This window comes from Myxine glutinosa, chromosome 13 (assembly GCF_964187855.1).
Source record: "Myxine glutinosa chromosome 13, kmMyxGlut1.1, whole genome shotgun sequence".
Classification (NCBI taxonomy): domain Eukaryota; kingdom Metazoa; phylum Chordata; class Myxini; order Myxiniformes; family Myxinidae; genus Myxine; species Myxine glutinosa.
The window spans coordinates 24,634,427-24,657,578 of record NC_136273.1 but is presented as its reverse complement, the minus strand read 5'-3'; the positions used below and the strand labels follow the sequence as shown (position 1 = coordinate 24,657,578).

The following is a 23,152-nucleotide window of genomic DNA, read 5'->3' as shown; positions in this document are numbered from 1 at the left end:
GCTTTAAGCGCTCAAAATTACGAGTGGCCCAAAAATTTTGTTTTATTTTAAAATCTCAAATTTAAAACTCGCGCCATGGACAATCAAGGCGATCGGATGCAGGTGGGTGAGTTAGAAGGGGGGGTAGAATCGCCCCAGGGCCTCGGGGAAATGTATATGGGGGAGAGGGAAGAGAAGAACAATGGCAATGTGGTTGAGGAGGTATCAGGCGCACAAAATGGCGCCCTCGCGCATGTGGTTGCAGCGGCACCAAATTTAGCCGCGCCCGTGACCGTAGCAGCACCGGTGGATTTAAACCTTTTTATGGTGCAAATGGAGGCCCTTATGGCCAAGAATAGTGAGCAATTGGGAAACCAAATCGGAGGATTGGAAAACAGAATGGGCAAGCGGCTAGAAGCCAAAATTGAGGGTTTAGACAATAAATTTGCGGGGTTAGACAATAAATTTGCGGGTTTAGACAATAAATTTGAGGGGTTAGACAACGGGATAAAAGGGGTGAAGAATGGGTTAACAGGGCTAGAAAACAGGATGGAAGACAAATTGCGGGCAATAGGGGAGCAATCCGCCCGGGAAATTAAACAAATGGGAGAGCAGATAGAGGAAGTGAAAATCGGGTTAGACACTAAATTGGATGCTCAGAGGAAGGAATTGGGACAGATGAAGGCGGCATCTACTAAAGAAATGGAGGAGATGGGGGAGGAGATAAGACGAGGTGTAAGCGAGGATGTCTCGGGGGTACGCGAGGAGGTAAAGCGAGGTAAGGAGCGTATGGAGAAAGAGGTGAGAAATAGTACGGCAAAGTTACAAGGGGGCATAGAAGGCCTGACGCAGGAGGTGGAACAGCTGACGGTGGGACAAAAGGAACTAGTGGAGCAGGTAGAAAAGAACACTGCGGTACTAGGAGGGTTGAAAGCGACACAAAAATAAATCAAAAATGACTTAATAGCGACGAAGAGGGAATGTCAGATGGTACAGGAGGGGTTCACAAAGAGGTTGGACGAGGTGACGGAGGCAATGGAGACAAAGGACCGGCAGGTGAGGACGCACATAGAAACGGTCCAGGTGGCCTTAGAGGACGAAATTGAGGAGACGCACCGGGAAATAAAAGAGGTGAAGCAAAAGTTAGAGGATGTGGAAGAGGGGGTGAGTGAAATTAAGAAGAGACAGAGGGCAACTAAGAGGGAGATAAAGGAGGAAGTGATGGAATATGTTCAAGGTCGGTGCTCAAATCGTGATGGTGTGCTTGCTAACCAAGTTTGCAGGTGGCGGAGGAGGTACGGAGACGAGGTGCCGAGGTGAGTGGCAATATACGCGGAAATGTATATGGTGTGAGGGGATATTCAGTCGGCTTGGGGGTTGGTTTGGACCCGGGTGTTCGTGAGAGGCCGCTGGTGAAGTGTGTGACAGGTACAGAGTGTATGGACAGAGGAGGTGTGCGAGGATGTCCGACTATGTGGTGTGTGAGAAAAAGTGCGCGCCGAGGAGTGAGTGTGCTGTCGAGAGTGAGTTGGTCGTAGCGCGTGTGCGGGGGGGCACATGGAAGCGCGTAATGGGGAGTGTTACAAGGGATGTAACGAGAGAATGCACACCTGTGGTGAGTGTTACGGAGGGTGTGACGGGAGAGTGTGCGCAAGAGGATGCGCGAGAAAGGTGTGTAACAGAGGAGTGTATGGGTACAGAGTGCGCTGTCAAGAGTAAGGGTGAATGCGCGACCGAGTGTGGTGGTGAAAGTAGCGAGAGTGAAACGGAGCGTGAGTTGGTTGTGGCAGGTGAGAAGGAATGTACACCTGGAATGGAAGGATGCACACCTGGAATGGTAGAGCGCGTATGGGAATGCACACTGGAGTTAGTAGTGAGGCACGTGATTGGGTGTGCGGAGGAGAGCACACATGTGGTTGTCACAGAGGATGTGACCGAGGAGGGGGCGCGAAGGTGTGTTGGTGAGGTGTGCGAACGACGAGTGTGTGCAAAGGTGTGCGGTGGTCAGGTGTGTGACAAAGTCTGTGAGCGGAATGAGTGTACCTGGGTGTGTAAGAGAAGGTGCAATGACGAGGAGCATGGGAACGGCTGGATGTATGAGCAAGGAACGGAACGCGGGATGCAAGTGGAGCATCGACGCTAAACGGGATAGCGGTTAGATCGACGTTTAGCCGAAGCGGGCCCTCGGTTCGTGCCGGGCGTTGTGTGCCGCGGGAACCAGGGGGGATCGTAACCACGGCAGTTTGGAAAGAACCGCCGTACACGATCCACGCCGGGCCTCGCTCTGAACGGCCGCGTCCGTGCTCCACTAAGCGGAGCGGGTGGCCCGGGTCAAGGACACCGAGGAAGGGTCGTCATGGCGACCCCTTTTTGTTGTGGCGTTCTGGCAGGGCGATATCGGGCCATTGGACGGCTCCGTGCCGAGATGGTGCGTGGGATCTCGGCCCGAGTAAACCTCCTTCCCTGCACCGAATGCCGGATGGATTCAACCGCCGGCACAAAACAACCCGCATTCATTGCTCGGCTTAGCGAAGCCGAGCTTTGGAGATGAATTGGCGCACCGAGAGGCTCAAGTAAAGGACATTTGTCGGGATAGGGAATTTGGAAAAGCAAAATTTGTGATTGGCAGATGATTGGAAATTTTTTGATTGGCTGGAATTTGGTGAGCAAATTTTGTAGTGAGAGATGCCCGATGTGGTGGGATGGCAACTCTGCCCTCCCTCACAGAGGGGGCAAAGGAGCAGTAGGTTTATGGGGTTGGCAGTGAAAACTAGCCCAGGAGGGTTAGGATAATGATAGGGATCTAGAGAAGATGACCATAGGTAACGGTAAGGTTAGGTAGCGACTTTGAACAGGTAGTGGGGACATAGAGAGGGTAGTTGGCTAACAATGACGAGGGAGCGCAATAGTTTAAAGGGGCGACTGGGAAGCGCAAGTTCCAGAGGGGAGTAGTTATATAAGATGATGCCGTGTGTTTGAGAATCGAAAGTGTATTCAGCGTGGAGGTGTATGGAGCAGTGAGTGAGGAACGATTGAGATTGCACAGGTGTGCAACTGAACAGGTGTATGGAGCAGTGTATGAGTGAGTGATGGTGATGTGTGTTGTGTTGACCAAATGGTCCAGGGAGGAAGGAGGGTGCAGGTGGCACCAGGTGAGATTGCACAGGTGTGCAACTGCAGGTGTATGGAGAATGGTTGTGTGGAATATATGGAGTATGGAATGGATGGTATGGAGTGAGTATGGTGGAAACTGTGGAGTGGAGTGGAGTGGATGGTGCGAAGGTGTGAATGGGGAAAGAGTGGACCCCCATCACGAATACCCGGGGAGGGTAGTGCAAGTGTTAGGTAGAGGGTATAGGTAAATTGTGGTTGGATATTGGCATCTGTGGTGCATGGTGGAAGAATGGTGTTTGGATGGGTGCATTAGTGTCGTGGAAATGGCTGGGCGTGTGGCCTGTTAGTGTGTGTAGTTGGTTGAGCACTCCACCACTGTGAGGATGTCGGCCAGGTGAGGCCGCAGGTGGGCTCTGGGAGCCGGTAGAGTTGTTGTGGATGGGGCCCGAGGATCCGGAGGACGGACCCGGGTAGCCCAGTGCCAGAGAGGGCACCGAGTGGGGTAAACGCCAAGGAGGGCCTTCCCCAGTTAGATAGGTTAGGTCAAGGAGCAGGTAAGCTCGGAGGCAACTGCAGTGGTGGAGGTGTGCAGGTGGGTAGACCTGCTGGGAGAGCTACACGACTCAGCCCGGAAATTGTGCAAGGGCACAGGGAGTTGAATCGGGGGAGTGAGACCCCAAATTGAGGAAGCACCACAGTTTGGTCAATGGGAATTTGGTTCTTAAAACCGCATAGAGTAAGACGGCCAATGGTTTGGCAGGGAAAGACCCCGGGTAGTGTAAAGTGTGTTAAAGTCATTTAGGAAGTAGTTAGGTTTGAAATCTCCTTGCACCATCTACATCCACTCACCTGAGGTGACGCTACTCCACACCATGCCAGGTTTGATTAATTTTATTGTGCAAATGTTTGGAATGTGAGACGCATCATGACGTGGGTGTGACATTGTGCTTTGTTGTTCCATCTCTCCCTCCTTATGAGGATTGATGATGAATTGGGTGATGGCAAATTTGGATAGTGGGATTGTGAAGACGAATTTGGTATAGGGGAAACATGGGGAAGACGAGACATTAGCGACGAATTTGTAAATGTGTAGATTGTTGTAAATATGGGGTAAGGGCAAGGGTAGAGTAGGTGACAGGGGGGGTGACGTACGGTAGGGACGAGCTTTTCTCCGCTCCGTCTCCATACGCACCTCGCCTTGCATTGCCTTTATTGATGTGTACCCTTGTGACCTTACCCCTCGCTCATCTGTCTTTCCCCCCCTTGTCTCCCACACGAGGACTGTGCGCCACTGGGCGCCGAGGGGAGCGTGCGTGAGTCCGCCATTGTGCGCCCGAAACTCTCGCAACCACAGCTGTCTGCATCAATGCACCACCTTATGGACCACATGTCTGTGGCTGAGCACCACTCATGGACCCCATGGGTTGGGGCATGGCCCCTCTGCTGGAACCGGCCATGAAGGCCCGAGATCTTGCTGGCGGACCTTGGTCACAGGGCACCTATACCCCACAGGTGAACCATACATAGTCGGCCCTGTGGGCCATAAATAAATAAAAATGGACACGTTTTGTGCACTTTTATTAGTCCAAATAGGCCGCCAGCAGAGAAGATGACAACAACTGGAAGAGAGCAATAGCCAGCAGAGGGAGCCGAAGAGCAAGACACCACCAAGGGTTTGTTGGGTTCATTTTTATTGTGAACTATGATGACTGTGCACCGATTGGTGCTTGAGGGTGTATTGTTGCGTTGTTGGGTGCTTCATGGTGCGTCGATGTAGAGCAAGGTGTCTCCCCCCCAAAAGAACAATCACAGGTCCTGGGTTGCGTATTGTAAATAAAAGTAGCGTCAACCAAATAATACTCCCCCACCGTAAGTGTATAGTTTGAAGACAATTCCGCAATTCGGTTAGTTGTGGGCGTGAATCTGTTAGGCAGGGTGCAATGGAGCAGCGGGACATATTTATTTATGTTTTTAAACTGTCACACTCAGGGTCAGGTTAAATGTAGAGGGAACTACACCTACGTGTCACACTAAACGTAAAGGTAATAGGCCTGGAACGTGCCTTAGAGGAGGAGGGTGCAGTGTTGTGGATATGAGGATTGTGTTTTTTTAATTGTTTTATTGTGGACCCTCCTTCCTCCAGTTGTTGTGTATAAAGGTCAAAGGGCGTCCCGTAGTTAGGTCATATACAATCACGTTTAGCCAATCATAGATTCCCTGCTTGTTGGTAGTTATTTCCTTATTCTGTGTATTAGGCTAAGGCTTTGTCTTCCATTAATTGACACTCCATTGCACCGAAATCAAATAGATAGATCCCCTTTCATTCCCAAAGCCCCATTCCCAAAACCTCGATTGCCAACTACATTCGCCGCAGCTGCTGGGCGGTTTTCACCGCGACTCCATTAGCCACGAGGTGGGCTCGGAGAAGAAGGGGGAGGAGCCGCCGAATCCAGGGCGTGGCCCGCCGATCGTCATCAAGGGTGGAGCCAGAGAGCCCGTGCCCACCAATCAGGGCCGAGGCAACCTCACCGATGGGCGTGTCCTGGAGGCCGGCGGCTTGATCGCCCGAGGGCGATATAAGCGCGCGCGGAAGCCTTTGAGATGAGTTATGAGTGGGAGTCGAAGGTGGTTGCGTTTGAGAGAGGAGTCCTGAGAAAGCACGGAGAGCGAACCATTGAGTTCTAAGAGTTACACAAAAAGGAGCTTCAGAGAGAGACACCAAGCTGCGTGATCCAGGAGAGGAGAGAGGGATGCCCCACAGCAGCTTTGAACCACAGCAGCTTTGAACCATCGCAGCTTTGACCGCCGCAGCTTGAGCGTTGACGGCAGCGTTGCTGTTGAGGAAAGGCGGCGGCTGCTCCCTCCCGGCCCGGCCGTCCTCTGGTCCGAGCTGAACCTTCCTCCCGGTCCAGCCATTCACTCCTGCCTCCATTCCCCGTGTGAGTCTGTATTTGTTTGTGCTGTCCCTGGGTATTAATTAAGACTGTAATAGGTAAGCTAGAATTTTCACTGTGTCCTTCTGGTCCGTCCCTCTTTCTGCTTTATTTTATTATCCTTCCTCCTCCTTGGTTTCTTTTGATTGTAAATAGTAATAAATAATAGTCGTATTTCAAACCTTTTTGCCTTCGTCTTCCTCTTCTTCACATCCGTGTTGTCTTTGTCTTTTCCCTCATTGAATATCTGTGGCATGATTTTTAGCCAACGTTTCAGGATCGGCTCTAGTCTTGGTAAACGGCTCACGCCGCGGTTCGCTTCGCTCGGCGCAACATCCATTACACTGCGGCCGTGAGCGGGGGGTGTTCCTTCGCGTACCGGGAAGCGCTGGTATTTAGGTCATAGGACTAGTGGGCCTAAAACCCTATCCAGTGCCGACCGGGCGTGGCGTCATACCCCCGGGACCACGTCGGTCCGTAACAGACGAGGGGCTTAATCCCCCCTCGAAGGGGAACCATAGGCCGACGTTGGGTTCCGTAACAATATATATATATATATATATATATATATATATATATATATATATATATATATATATTGTTGCGGATATGAGGACTGTATATTTTTTTTGATTGTGTGAATTATTATTATTGTTTATTCTGCGCCTCCTGCCTCCGGAGCTGTGTAAAGGTCGAAGGGCATCCCATAATTAGTCCATAAAGCATCCACACCACAGCCAATCATAGAATACCCCTGTTCAATAGTTATATCTTATTATGTGTTTTAGGGTAAGGCTGTGTCTCCCATTAATTGAAATACTCCATTGCACCAGTGAAAAGAGATAGATTCCCTTCATTCCCACTCCCAACACTTCCATTCCCCCCTTTTCGTCAATTGCAATTCGCATTGCCAACTGCATGTTGGGCGGTTTTCCCTTCATCCGCCATTGACCACGAGGCAGGGTTGGGGAAGAAAGGCGGGTCCCCACCTCGTCATAGAGGGGAGGAGTGAGTCAGCCCCACTCAACCAACCACGAACAAGGGGTTGGACTTGGAGAGGGTGTGGAGAGAAACATCGAGGAGGTTCGCGAAGGTTGAGGGGCGGGGCCTATATAACCCGCAGGCAGGGCGTGTCCAAGGCAGATGAGCTTTTACAGGCAGACGAGAGGGAGCCCAAGCCGTTGAGACGAGAGGAGGTCCAAGGCAGATGAGCTGAGAAGAGAGAGGGTCCAAGAAAGAGCTGAGTTGTGAGGTCCAACAAGCAGAGATCATTCAAGGAAGCACCAAGCCTGCTATTCGTCACCTTGCTCGCGAGCGGCAGCGTCTACAGCAGCAGCAGCAACAACGCTCACCAACCGCTTAGGGACCTGGACGGCAGTTCGGAGCAGGGCCGCGAAGGAACGGCGGCTGCCCAACGTGCGGATCGTGCTGCCGGACCCAGTGGACTTTCCTCTCCTTCCAGCCAATTCCTGTCATCATTCCCCGTGTGAGTCGTCTTCGTTTGTTCTGTCCTGGGTAGGTAATTAAGTCTGTATAAGCTAAAGATTGCACTGTGTCACCTGCGTCTTATGTGTTGCAAATAAACGTGACTGCTTTCTTTTTGCTTCCTACTTATATGTGTAAATAATAAATCCAATTACTCTTCTGTACGTCTTCTCGTCTTATTCCTTTTCCTCTTTGCATTCGGTCGTTTTAGAGTTTTCCAGATTGGGCAGCTGCGGTGCGATACGGCCAAAGTTTGGGTGGAATCGGGTTCTAGTCGGGGAATAACTGTTCGGTCGCGGTCATACCAACCGCTCGGTCAAAATAACATCTTGTCCGCGACCCGCAACAATATATATATATATATATATATATAGATTTTTTTTTTTTTTTTTTTTTTTTTTTTTTTTTTTTTTTTTTTTTTTTTTTTTTTTTTTTTTTTTTTTTTTTTTTTTTTTTTTTACTGATCGCGGTTTAGATGGTATGATGGGCCGAGCGGATGGTCCAACCGCGACCGAACAGTTACTCCCCGATTAGAACCCGATTCCACCCGACGTTGACCAGATCGCACCGCGGCTGCTCAATGAGGGAAAAGACTAAAACGACGAATGCAAAGAGGAAAACGAAGGCAAAGAAAGGTTTGGAAATACTACTGAATTTATTGACTATTTACACACATAAGCAAAAAGAAAGCAGTCACGTTTATTTACAAGCACATAAGACGCAGGTGACACAGTGAAAATACTAGCTTATACAGACTTAATTAACCCAGGACAGAACAAACAGAACAAACTCACGTACACAAGAAGGATGGAATGGCAGGAGGTGGATGGCTGGAGGGAGAGGAAGGTCCAAGGGGGTCCTGCAGCACAACTTGCGCGTTTAGCCGCCGCCGTTCCTTCACGGCCTTGCTCAAACCGCCGTTCAGGCCCCCAAGCTGCTGTTGTGGCTGCTGTGGACGTCGCGTGCTTTGCCAGGCCTTGTCCGACTCGTCTGGTCCAACCCTCAACTCTTTCTTGGCCCACTCACTCTTTACCACCGACTCCTCACCGCAACCAACGCAACCAACTGACCACCACCACCGACTCCTCACCGCAACCAACGCAACCAACTGACCACCGACTCTACTGACTGACTCTTCACGACTCTCCACTTACGACTCACTTACTTGCTTCCTGCGTGCGCGCCTTTATAACGCCTCCGGCGATTAAGCCGCCGGCCTTCAGGACACGCCCATCGGTGTGCTCACCTCGGCCCTGGTTGGTCATGCGACCCTCTGGCTCCGCCCTTGATGACGACGGGCGGGCACGCCTTTCTTCTCCGACCCGAGCGCTTGTTCAATGGTGGTTTTGGAGGGGAGGTAATTGGGAATCGAGGCTCGGCAATGACGAAAGGGGATGTGAAGGAAATGGGGATTTTGGGGATGGGAATGAAAGGGGATCTATTCTCTTTCACTGGTGCAATGGAGTACTTCAATTAATGGGAGACACAGCCTTACCCTAAAACACAGAATAAGAGATAACTATCAACAGGGGTATTCTATTACTTGGCTGACGTGTATGCTTGTGGACTAATTATGGGATGCCCTTTCACTTTTACACAGCTCCGGAGGCAGGGGGCGCAGAATAAACAATAATAACAATAATACAGCACACAATAAAAAAAATACAGTTCTCATCTCCGCAACAATATTATATATATATATATATATATATATATATATATATATATATATATATATATATATATATATATATATATATATATATATATATATATATATATACATATATATATACATATATATATATATATATATATATATATATATATATATATATATATATATATATATATATATATGTATATATATATATATATATATACACATCATATTATGAAGGTATCAGTAAACCTGGTGTTGGCTTAGCGGTTAGGGTGCTGGCTTGGGATCCTGGGTTTGAATCCCAGTCAATCACTGAATTAACGCCAGGGGGTTAACTCAGCCCGTCATCCTTCCAAGGCTGACAAATTGAGTACCAGTTCACTGGTAATTCCCTGTGTGTCGCAAGAAGAGACCAACAGGGTTGGTGGTAAGAAGGGCATCTGGCTGTAAAGCATCGCTTCAAAAAAGGGGACCATGGTGCCCAAAAAGGGCCATCCCTCTCGCTGTGGGGAGAAATGGCCTCCAAAGACAGTTCTTCTATATTATGAAGGTCTCTGTCCCATTTCCCATCTCATCTCTCACAACTTTGTGCATAGTCACCAAACCTTGTAGGTATAATTGACATTGTTTTACAATTCTTTTCATGGCATATAAATTTACTTACAACTCCTTTTATTATTTTTGGCCCAGTTGAAAGTAGACTTTTGTTCAAGCATTCTCCATGTTCAGAATTTCCAGTGGGCAATACTTAAATCCCAACTGACAAAGGATTGCTATTGTTTCTCTGGTTCTCCATCCTATTAAATGCTATTCCATCTTATCACCCATTCTCAACACATACATCCGCTCATAATGTAAAATTATGAAGGCTCGATCATTTGGGAAAACATTTTGTTTTACTTTTTAATTATATAATTGTAAGCCCCTTTCCTTTGACACGCTGCAGGGAATTGGCCAAACGTGTTCGAGTTTTGACATATCTGATTCTGAATATCTTACATATATTTTAACCATCACAAGGAATTACCCTTTGACATGAATTGACAGTTCGATTGGGTAGTCCTAGACTGTAAGTAGTCCTGCGGTTATTTTGTTGAAGCAATTTTATATTTTCCTGGAGAATATACTTGTCAGAAGTGAATAGTAATGTTAGTGGGGTTTGTTGGAATAAACTGCTGTCATGGTAAAGTTCAACGTGGTCTTTAAATGTCTGTTATTATTCATGGGTGCATGCACCAAGCGACTGCTCCTTCTAATATTTCAGGGGCAAGGCTATGCTGTCAAGACAGTGTGTCCATAGATTAGTACATTTGGTAATGTCTCTGCAGCACAATGGTCTACTCTTTTCAGAAGGTACCGGCAGAACATCAACTGGTCTGTCTGTTTGTCTGTCTGTCTGTCTGTCTCTGCATGTCTGTGTCCGACGCAGTCCCAAGTTGGGGCCGACGCAAATGCGCTCAGTAAATGTGTGCCATGTAGCACCAGTGGTGGCTGGAGATGGTATTATGAGTGACGTTTCAGAGGCCTTCACCTTAATTTTTTTATTTTTTTCCACACCCACTCAGCCAATGTTGCTTTAGACTTGAGTGCAAAATAATCCCAAGGAATTCCCATGTTTTACTGCCTTTTTCCACCTTGGATAAACACCATGCTAAGGTGTATACATAGGAGCTTGAGCGTCGTTCCACGTTATCGTCGTTTTTCTTCAAGGCCACTTCCAATAACAAAAGTAACAACAACAATAATGATGATGAAAGCTAATCATAATATTAACATTATTACAAAATAATAATATTGATAATAATTGACAATAATAATTAGGATAATAACACCCCCTACCACCTCCCTGGCAACCCCCTTAGGGAGTGGGTGTTTCTATCAATGCAAGTATTGAAAAAACATTCGAAGTAGGATAAAATTGGTAAAATGAGCTCAATCAAAGAGCTAGCTAGCTGTCTGTAGTCCTGGACAAAACAATAAAATGGTAGGATTGACATCTGCAAACAGTGTGCAAATCCCTCCCTGCCATACTGATCCAGAAATTGCACAATTGTTCTGCTGAAAAAAGAAAAGTTCACATGGGGTGAGGTAAAAACTTTTCTTCCTGTGGCCTCGTTAAAACATTTGTTTTCAATCCATTAAGGTTTTATATGCCTAGTCCTTTAACCTTTCAATAAACAACAGAAGAAACAGTTGATCAAGCAATCTGTGAGAGAAAAAAAATGAAGCGGCCAGAGGTAGGGATGACGGGAAAAACAGTGAAGGAGAGATGCAGATCTTAAAGTGATCAGCATCAAATTTCTGTCGGGTTTATTTACAGATTTCAACTATCATTGAGTAAAACAAGCGTTACGCCGAGGTCGCCCATCGTTGAAGTGATGCGAGTTGACAAAGTGGAAGACGCAAGGCGGCCATCTTCGATTTTGACGTGGCGACCCAATTTTCAATAGCGTTCTTCCTTATGCCTAGATACACCCACACACCAGATTAGAAGTTGGTACTTCGCTTATTTTTCAAGATATTCCGCTCACAAGGTTCAGACATACATGGCGTCAGACATACATGGCGGCGGCCATCTTGGATTTTGACGTGGGTTGCACCCACACACCAAATGAGAATTTGGTCCTTCGCTTACGCACGCACGCACGTACGGACGCACGCATGCACAAACCATAGTCCCCCTTTCGCTGCAGTGCGACGGGGGACAAAAAATGTATGAGGAAATATACACGTGGTGAGATTGATGCTGGAGTTGCAAATATAACGGTGACATGTAAAGCTACATGTAAGCATCCATTTCCCACTCATAATGGACTCATCTTCTTGGAGTATCGATGGCAATAGAAGAGGTGCTTTGTTTCTATATCTGGGGCTTTATTGAAAAACAAATCCGTTTGGATTAGAGAAATTAACCCAGTATGTCCCTTTAATAAATCTTGTGCATATTTGCAAATGATACCGTGGCATTTGATGAAAAAGCTTGACTTCCATAAATTTGTACAACCCATCATCAATGACTACTACTGCTTGATGAGAAACAGTCCGGGTTCAAGAGGATGGTGCAGAGGTGGTCAATGTACTTACCTACTTACCTTTAAGCTGCCGGGTATGGGTATGATTCACGACCTAAGTATTAATTTGTGTTTCACAGGAAGTTGGTTGCATCACAATGTCTGCCTTCTCGCATATGTACGTTGAGGTGCAAACCAACCTTCTCACGTTAGTTCGTAGATGGTGATGAGTGAAGATCCCACGGGTTATTTTGAGGAAGAGTGGACGAGGTATTGCAGTCATCCTGAACAAGTTACAAATTCCTGCCTGACTACCACTGGGAAGGTAAAGGTAAACTACCCAGTGTAATCCTTAACATGGAGCTGCTTCGGCAGCACTAAACCTGCCTTCAAACAGGACATCAGAAAGAGACAGCAACACTTGTGAGAAGGTGAAACAACAGCTGAGCTGATCACTCGTATGCAATGACCACAACAAGTTATTGTCGACCCAAAAATAAGTTGAAGACCATTTCACACAACTAATCATAACCGTCGCCAGAGAGTATTGCATTTAGGTCTATTTGTTTATCTGTCTGTCTGTCTGTCCACACATAATGTGCTGACATAGGCCACAAACGCCACCTGGTGGTAGCCAGGATGACAGTTTACCTATTTTTTTTTTCTTCTTTTTTTCTTTTTTTCTCAACAGCATACGTCTATTAAGTAGACAACAACAACAACATGCATTTTAAGGCCATTTTCCCTGCGAGAGCGGGGGTTAGCCTTGCGGTCCCCATGACAATCTTCTCCATTTTGCCCTATTTTCTGCATCTCTCCTTGTTAACCCCCTTGCCCGCATTTCTTCTTCCACCATCTTTTAGCCAAGTCTTTCTCGGTCTTCCCCGTCCTCTACTTCCTTCTACATTCATTTCCATCACTCTCCTCAACCAGTCACTTTCATCCTTCCTCAACACATGACCAAACCATCTCAACCTGTTCCTCTTCACAGCATCAATCACAGGCTCTATTCCCATCATCTTTCGCAATTCATCATTTGTCTTCCTCTCTCTCAACGATACTCCGCACATCCACCGAACCATTCGCATTTCCACACTTTCCAGCCTTCGTTGCTGCTCCACATTCATGACCCATGTCTCGCTCCCATAAATCATAACACTTCTCACACATGCAGCATACACCTTTCCCTTCAGCTTCAATGACACTCCCCTCCTCATCAGCACGCCACTCAGTTCCCGAAACTTCTTCCATGCACATCTCACTCCAGCAGCCATTGCCGAGTCTTGTCCACCTCCATTCAGCATGTCTCCGAGGTAGCAAAATGTTTTCACACCTTCCAGCTTCACGCCGTCTCCAAGATCCAACTCAACATTTCCTCCATCTGCAGCTCCCTCTGTGCACACCTTACATTTGAATGTAGCTGCCACACTGGTTAATGATCCTCTCAGACCACTACATTTTTGATGAACCCACTCAGCGCACATTGTACATTGAATGGAGTTCACTCCGACACCCTTCCTGCACACAGCACATGGCCACTTCCCAGTTCTTTCCACCTCACCACATGCTTTACCACTTGCCATCACCTTCGTCTTTCCTATATTCACCTTCAGACCTTTTGTCTCCATACATTCCTTCCACTCGTTCATCTTTTCCTTCAGTCCATCCATACTTTCCGCAATCAACACCAGATCATCTGCATACAACAACTCCCACGGTAAACCCTCCTTTACGTTCTGAGCCAGCACCTCCATCACAGCTACAAATAGTAGTGGACTTAGTACCGACCCCTGATGCACTCCCACCTTCACCTCAAACTCACCACTGTTCCCGTCCTTCGTCCTTACAGCTGTGCACGCTCTTTTGTACATTGCCATCACAACTCTGATCAACCATTCCTCCACTTCTAACTTCCTCAATGCCCATGTCAATACTTTGCGTGGAACCCGATCGAATGCTTTCTCCAGATCAACAAACCCAAGAAACAACTTCTTCCTCTTCTCCATGTACTTCTCCTGCAACTGCCTCACAATAAAGAGCGCGTCTGTTGTTCCTCTTCCTGGTATAAATCCAAACTGCATTTCGTCGATCTTCACCTTCTTCCTTATCCTCCTCTCCAACACCCTTTCCAATACCTTAATTCCATGCTCCAATAACTTTATCGCTCGGTACGAGCCACACTCCAGAGGGTCACCTTTCCCCTTGTATAGAGGGACGAGGGTACTCAGTTCCCAATCCACTGGAATGCGACCTTCTTTCAGCACCAGATTACAGATCTCTGCCATTCTCTTCACACCCCCAACTTCCTGCTGCCTTCAACATATCTCCCACAACTCCCGTCGGCCCTCCCGCTTTTCTACTCTTCATTGCTTTTATCGTCTGTTTTGTAATTCTCCCGGTGTACCCCGGTTTAGAATAGGTACACCGTATCCCTGCGCATCGGAAGAGGCGACCAAGGGTTGGTGTCAGGAAGGGCATCCGGCCATAAAAAAACATTGCCTCAAACAGGGAAACATGATTGTCATGGGGCCCGCAAGGCTAACCCCCGCTCTAGCGGGGAAAAATGGCCTTACAACAATCATTCATTGCTTTTATCGCTTCCTCAACTTCCTTCTCAGTTATCTTCTCTGCCGGTCCTAAAACTGGGTTACTCTCTATGTTGCCATCCCATTCATTCTCTGTATTCAACAGCATTTCCATATATCTTTTCCATCTTCCTTTAATTCCATCTGGGTCCACAACGATTTGTCCCACTTCATCCTTCAAGCAACTCACCCCCATCACATCGCACCTCTCTTTCGCTATCTGCTTTGCAATCCTGGATACCGCTCTCTGACCCTCTTCTGAATCCAAGCGTTCTCCGAACATTTTCCTACATGCCTCCTGCACCTTTGTTACCTCTTTCTTTGCAGCCTTCTTGGCTGCCTTATAAAACTTTCATGCTCTGCTTTTTCTGCTCCCGTACCCTTCGCCTTCTGCCACTCCTTGAACTTCTTTCTCTTCTCGTCAATCCTCTTTCCAACTTCATCATCCCACCACCATGTTTCTGAGTGCCTCGGTGGTCCTTTTGTCCATCCACATACCTCACCAACGGCTCCCAACAGACTAGCTTTCATTGACATCCAACCACTTTCAAGCTCAACCACATCATCCTCGACACTACTCAGCCTCTCTTTTAATGCCTCTCTTACTGTCACCTCTTTCAACCTCCACACCTTCATTCTCGGTTGGTACTTCACCCACTGAGCTCTCCTCCCACATTTCACCCTTATGTCGCAGACAACCAAGTGGTGCTGTGGAACAGCCTCCTCCCCCGGGATCACCTTTGTGTCCCGGAGGTGCCCCCTATCTCGCCTACGCACCATCAGGTAGTCAACGGTTGTCGTCGACCCACCTGACGTGTATGTAACAAGCTTATTATCCCCTTTCTGGAACTGAGTATTACAAATCAACAAATCAGCTCCATCAGCAAACTCCAAAATCCTTTCACCTTCTCCATTTCTCACACCATATCCGTAACCCCCATGAACTCCCTCAAAACCGTCCATACTCCTTCCCACATGTCCATTTAGGTCTCCTCTTACCACAACAACTTCCTCATCTTTCACGTTTTCCATCAGCTTCTCTATCGCACACCAGAACTTGTCCTTCTCTTCATCGCTCCGACCAACCTGCAGAGCATATCCCGAGATGACGTTCACCAAGAGCTTTCCAATCATCATTTTCACCATCATCAACCTATCACTCACTCTAGTCACACGCACCACACTGTCTACAAACTCCTCAGAAAACAGGACACCAACACCATTCATGCCCTCCGGGCACCCTTGCCACACAAACTTGTATTTCTGTCCCTGCCTACCCTTCACCATTCTTACACCACTTCCCTTCCATCTCGTCTCTTGCACACAACATATGTCCACTCTTCTTCTGATCAATACTTCCACCACTTCTCCTGATCTCCCTGTCATTGTCCCGACATTCCATGTCCCAAACCTCAGAAACCGATCTCCACTTCGGGCCGTACCCTGCCCATATGTAGTTGTAATTGTCATGGTTCTCTTTTTGAGGCAATGTTTTTATGGCCGGATGCCCTTCCTGACGCCAACCCTCTTAGTCACCTCTTACGACACGCAGGGATACGGTGTACCGATTCTAACCAGGGTACACAACGTACACACCGGTCCAAGTCATTGTAATTCATGTAAAATCACAAGGATGGCCGAGTCGTCCTCCCAAATACATTACACATACAAGCTCATCCACAAGCTTGAGATCACAATTGATAACAAAGAAAAGGTTCGTTTACACTGCACATTAAGCAGCTAAGATGGTTCGTTTACACGTCTATTAAGTAGGTACAACAAAAATTTAAGTACATACTACTAGAATGTGAGTACGTCTATAAGGTCTATACTATAAAAGGAGCCGTGTGTGCGTCCGTGAGAGTTCCACCCATTGGTTGGACAGTTCGCCTGACAACTCATAATTTCTATACTACAGCCACCACGTTGGTGCTTACTGCTATGCAAAGTCGAAGACATCATCTGAGCTGCCATATTCACCATCACCATGCCGTCCCTATAAGTTTCCCCCTCAGTGTAAAATGATCAAAGCAACAGTTAAAATAATTTTTGAGCTGATAGGCATCACAGGTCTTGTGAAGATAGGCCTCAACAATCAAGGCAGCGGTCTGGTTTTTTTTTTTTTCGGCATCGCCCAACTAACTCGCCATCGCCCATCGCCCAGCCTGGTGTTGGCTTAGCGGTAAGGGTGTTGGCTTGGGATTTTCGCAGATGCTAAAAAAAAAAATATTCCACAAGCCGCGAGAATGACACAGTTCCAAAACATATCTTCCTGCCAGTCACGCACAAAGCAAATGGACATATGCAAAAACCATATCTTCCATGAGCCGCGAGCTTGATCTGCTTCTACATTCGCAGCCCTGTGCCTGGCATTTTCACAGCTTTTCACAGCCACATAAAAATATTTTGGCCGTGCTATAAACGAGCTTCGAGGGATGTCCCACCATTCACACTGTGAACATAGTTTTGCGGGAGGTCCCACCATTCACATCGTAAACATAGCTTCGCAGGATATCCCACCAGCTGTGCAACACGTCATCCCCTGCGAGTTACTGTACAAAATGAAAACACTCCACCACATCTATTAGTGCAATTAGCCGACACCCTTTCTCCCATTGAACCAATGTCCCGACATTCAAGGATTTAACCTCGACATTCGTGGGATTTTCCTCGACATTCATGGGATGTTCCGTGAATCAGGAACTGCAGGAAACCTATCCCCCCTATTCCCATTGAAACAATGCCCCCACATTTGCGGTTCCAACATTCGCGGCATTTTCCCCGCAAATGTTGGGGGCCATCTGTATTCCGTTACTTCGATGTGGTAATGCCCATTTGCGTTTACGAGCAGGAGGAGGGCGAGCAGAGAAGTACAGAGTTAGGAATTTGGAAGGGGGAGGTTGAGGCTTTTGGGGAGGGTTTGAAGGGAACTGTGGGCTGTTGGGTGGGAGGTGGGGTTAGGGGTTGTGTTCATGGGGGGGAGGTGGGTGGGGTTTTGATTTACTTGAAGTGAGGAGAGGATTGATGCCTTAGGGTTGGGAAGGGGTGAGGTCTTGGGGTTGGCGGGGTAGAGCTAGGATGGGACAGAGTTGGAAGGGGGAGATTGTGGCTCTGGTGGGATGGGGGCGATTGTGGCTCTGGTGGGATGGGGGCGAGGACTTTCAGTGGATGGGGTGGGGGCTTGAGGATTTGTCAGAATTGCATGTGTAAGTTTACTTCCTGTAAAAATGCGATTGTGTGTGTGTGTGTGTGTCTACTATCACTGTGTGTCTACGTGTGTCTACTATCACTGTGCGCGCACGCACACGCACATGCACACGCACACCCTTCGGGCACTGTGCTAGTACGTACTATTACAATACAATACGTCTATAAAGTACATAATACTAGAATGTGAGTATGTCTATAAAGTGCGTACTAGGATAGGAGAATGTGATTACATCTCTAAAGTATGCGCTCCGACGAGGTGAATACGTCTACGAAGTATGTACAACTAGGATTCAAGTCCATGCTATTGAAACACGTGTCGATATAGTATATACGATTAGATAGTGAGCAAGTCTATAAAATGCAGACAATTGGAATGTGAGTACATCTATAAAATACATATGGTACGCGATACAAAAAAAACAAAAAGGTCTGTCTGCCGTACGAATCTAAACCTACGTCGTCAATACATTAATTTACACACCACACAAACACCAGCACATAAAACGAGTCTTTGCGAGTGTCTGCAACCTCTGATTGCTCTTTCTAGTTACACTCGCCTGAGGAGGGCATTGCATTTGAGTCCGTTTGTTTGTCTGTCTGTTTGTCCGCACAGAATAAATATGATTTTTCTGTGCAACTGTTGGTCCGATTGACAGGAAATTTCCACCATAGGTGCAACTACACTTGTAGAATATTTTACTGATAATTATGACGTCATACGTCACGCGGTATGGGCGCCATTTGGAAAACGAAAAACTTTGCACCTCTATATCTCCGAAAGCGCTGCAGAGAAAAAATTAAGATGTGGCTCGTTGTAAGGAACTCTCCATGTGGAATAACATATGTTAATGGTCATAATTCGACAAGTACAAAACTTCATCCGATCAAGATGAAATTTCTTGGGTGTCATCTCGGGATAAATTGGTGGAGAAAAATAAATGATAACGTCATTGGTCACGTGGTTCGACCGCGATCTTGGAAAAGGCGAAAAAAATTGTGCCTCTATCTCAGAAAGTGCTGCATAGAAAAAATTGAGACATGGCTCGTTGTAAAGAACTCTCCATGTGGAATAACATATGTTAATATGATGTCATAGGTGCCTCCATTATGTAATCATAATTAGACAAGAACAAAACTTCATCCGATCAAGATGAAATTTATTAAGCAGCTCGGGATAAATTGGTGGAGAAAAAAAAAATGACATCAGTCACGTGGTTCGGCCGCCATATTTGTTTTAACACATTAGCCTTGAAAACCACTGAAGATACATCCGGGCGAGTGCCTGCAATCACCGATTGCTCTTTCTAGTTTTGTTTGCAAGTGTCTGCGATGCTCACCAATTGTGGTGACGTTATAGAGGTTTAACTTGTGTGCATTCGGGCAAAACACAAAGGGACAGAAGACTTCACAAAAGTGTGGACATGAATGGAAGAGTTGTTGGTGGTGGAAAAGCTACTCTATGGCATGCTTCGACATGCTGGAAAAGCAAAAGAAACATTGCACGCTTCGCTCTGTTAGTACGTGCAGAAGATGCTCCAGTTTTACCCTGTAGGACTTTGGAATAGTGAAGCAAATGACCTTTCTTTGCCATAAGTCTGGAATAATTATCTATCACTTGCAGCCACCTCACCATGCTGGAGGGTGGTGATGGTTACATCGCATCCGTTAGCTACATCACCCACCAGGCCCGACGAGATAACTGCACATGCTTTGAGACCCGAGCCCTGCAACCTCCTCTTTTGGGCGAAGCAAGAGTTGAGCTTTAGGTCTTCGGAGTAAAACTTTCTCAGAAGATCAGGATGTTTCAGGCAGAGAATTCGAACGACGAGGCCATGATAAATGATGTTTACTTTTGCTTCCATCTCAGGGCTGCCATCCGCTCAGCACAACGCAGCTGCCGAAGCAGTGTGGAGGGTACGAGTAGGGGAGAAGAGTGGAGAATTGGAATGGGTCATTCTTGCTGACAGATTATTTTAGGTATTCTGGAGCTTACGCAAAACCGTTTGGAAATTTCCTCATCAACTACGTATTTGTGCATGGAATTCGTGATTGACAATTTGACTCGCAATTTGGTGAACAAGACTCGCAACGTGTTTGGCCCAAAGAAATTCCTACTCTAACTGCTGGGAAGGCGACGGCAAAAACACTCGGTACAACCAAACCGTCCAGCACGAACCAAACCACCGAACAGGAACCAAACCACATTGTCTGAACGAAGTTGCCAGCACAAACCCATCCGCCCAGCACAAACCAAATCCAATAATCTGCAAAACGTTCCAGGTTATCCTCCCCAGGTCCAAACCACATGCTCACCTCTCCACCTTTGTACCCCTTTCCTCTTCTGCTTGAAATTACCTTTCTGAGTTTGGCATATCACAAATCTTCCTTCCCCAAGTCCTTCAATACAATACTCACGTCTTGCTGCCTCCTGTGCCGATGCAAGAGCTTCCCAGGCTGTTTATCTCCACACTCACACGTTGTTTGTCTATATCCTCCTCGCCCCATTTTTCCTCTCAAACTCATCGTCGCCTGTGCGTTGACCTTCCTTCCACCTTCTGTCATCCGGTTCCTTCCCAAGCCAGGCCTGATGTCTAAAGAATAATAATAATATCTCATTCATATAATTATGAGGAACATCACCTGAGCACCTCTTCATCGTGCCGTTTCACCGTCGATGAGGTCTTTCTCCGCGTGCTTAAAATCCGTTTTGATTTCTGGGTCGGTCCAAGCCGATTTCCATTACGATTCCCAATTGTTTGAGCTCCGCTTGCTCTTAATTGACAATTTATCAGCCAAGTGGTGAAGATTTGTGGCGAATCCGTAAAAAAACTGAAACGCAGAGCGAGCGCCATATGGGGCATGATCACAGCCTCAACTAGAACGGCACTCAGTAGAGGGAAATACCTCCGACAGGTGAACAGTTTACGTTTTGTATCCCAGAGTAGACCAGAAAATCACAATACAGAATCACATTTTATCGAAATCATTCGTCCACAACTTTTTGAGATATCCTGTTCACAAACAAACAAACAAACAGACAGACAAGGGTGAAAACATAACCTTCATCCATCTTTGGTGGTGGAGGTAAATATGGGGCATGATCACAGCCTCAACCATCCCCACAGCCACAGCTACCTCAGATCCACGTTTGAGCCCATGGATATATTTATTACGTAAGCAAAATACTCCTCCTCCCCTTCCATTTCTCCCACTCCCCACACCCACCCCCACCCCAACCCAATACCCCATCCCTTTCCCTCTCTCTCTTCCTGCCTCCCATTCCATCCCCTCTCTTCCTCCCTCTCTCTTCCTTCATCCCACTCCACCCCTCCCTCTCTCCCATTCCACCCATTCCCTTCTTCCCTCCCCCCACTTCCCTTCCTTCCTTCGTTCGTTCCACTCTCTTCCTCTAATTCCACCCATTCCCTTCCTCACCTTCCTTACCTTCCTCCCATTCCACCACCTCCCTTCCTTCCTCTTCCCCACTCACCTTCCTTCCTCTTCCCCACTCACCTTCCTTCCTCTTCCCCACTCACTCACTCTATCTTCCCCTCTCCCCCCCACATAATAACCTCTCCCTTCCACTCTATTCCATCCCCTCCCTTTCTCCCTCCCTCTCCCCCACTCCCCTTCCTACCTTCATTCCACTCCACCCCTCCCTCCCATTCTATTCCACTCCACCCCTCCCTCCCATTCTATTCCACTCCACCCCTCCCCTCCCTCCCATTCCACCCATTCCTTTCTTCCCCACTCCCCTTCCTTCCTACTTCGTACCACTCTGTCCCTCCAATTCCACCCGTTCCCTTCCTCACTCTTCCCCACTCACCACCCTCCCTCCCTCCTCCCGACGGTAATTTCCCCTTCTCCCTCCCATTGCACTCCCCTTCCTCACTCTTCCCCACTCACCTCCCTCCCTCTTCCCCACTCACCTCCCTCCCTTCCTCCCCCCGACGGTAACTTCCCTTCCTCCCTTCCTCCCTCCCATTCCACTCACCTTCCTTCCTCTCCCACCCAATAAGCTCTCCCTTCCTCCCTCCCATGCCATCCCTCCCTTCCTGCCTCTCCCCCATTCCCCTTCCTACCTTCATTCCACTCCATCCTAAACCCACGGTAACTTCCCTTCCTTCCTCTACCCCACTCACCTTTCTTCCTCTCACCCACCCACTCACTATCATCCGCTCTCCCTCCCTCCCACTACATCCGACTCCCTCCCACACAATCCACCCCCTCCCCAACTCCTGTTCCCTCCCACCCCTGTACAATCCAAAGTCCCTGTCCACCTCAGCGTTACTCTTACCTCTTCCCACCATTCCTTCCTTCCTCTTCAAACTCCTTTGCCAACCATTCTCTCTGTCTTCCAGCATCCTCGCTCTTTTTCTTAATTATTTAACACTCACTCCGACGTACATCGGATCACCTGTGCGAATTTAATAAATGAACGGTCCCTGGACATTTTTTATGGAAGGAAAAGCTGAAGCAAAAAAAAAAAGGACTCAAAGAATATTAGAATAAATACCAGCATGCTGCAAATAATAATAATAATTTAGTCATAAAAGCGCAAATAAATAATCGAAAGTGAACCTACGATTGTTAAGTTTCTGTGGAAGAAAGGGAGCGCGGGAAGTTTGAGGTGATGAGGTGTTTAAGCCGAAGGTACACCACCAGTAATTTAAAAAAAGAGGAAGGTGAAGCATCCTCTCGCGGTCGTAAACGCTTACCGGAGACGCGCAACCAGCCCTGGTGCAGACAACTCGCACTCTGCTCCATGGAGCCCGCTCAGCGCTCTCTCCGTTCTGTCATCTCCAATAAGCCGGGGTTTCCCGCGTTCCTGACTCCGTCTGTCTCTCACGGCGTCCTCATGCGCACGCGATCTTCTCACACCGCCCTCAGGCCTCAACACGCGCAACGCTCCGCCCCGTCCTCAGGCTCCTCCCTCAACACGTGCGCGGCCCCGCCTCGTCCTCAGACTCCTCCCTCAACACGTGCGCGGTCCCTCCGCCTCGTCCTCAAACACCTCGCTCACTCTACTCTCCGATGCTCCGCTCTGTCTCCCTTCCCTGCCATTCCCCCCTCGTCATTCGCATCGCTTGAGCCTCATCGCATGTACACAAATTGTCATCAATCGTCAAAACATTCCTTTCCATCAAAGTTCGTGGTATTTTATTCTACGCC

The 23,152-nt window shown here is 47.6% G+C and overlaps 1 protein-coding gene across 1 annotated transcript in view; it reads right to left on the bottom strand.

Annotated features, from left to right (window-relative positions):
• LOC144888731 (uncharacterized) overlaps window positions 1-22,894 on the bottom strand; it is a 115,067-nt gene extending 92,173 nt beyond the window's left edge. The window contains exon 1 of the mRNA XM_078767883.1: window positions 22,699-22,894. Within this exon, the coding sequence (XP_078624009.1) occupies window positions 22,699-22,747 (49 nt within the window). The 5' untranslated portion in view covers window positions 22,748-22,894. The remainder of the gene's footprint in view (window positions 1-22,698) is intronic.
• Between the last annotated feature and the right edge of the window lie 258 nt (window positions 22,895-23,152).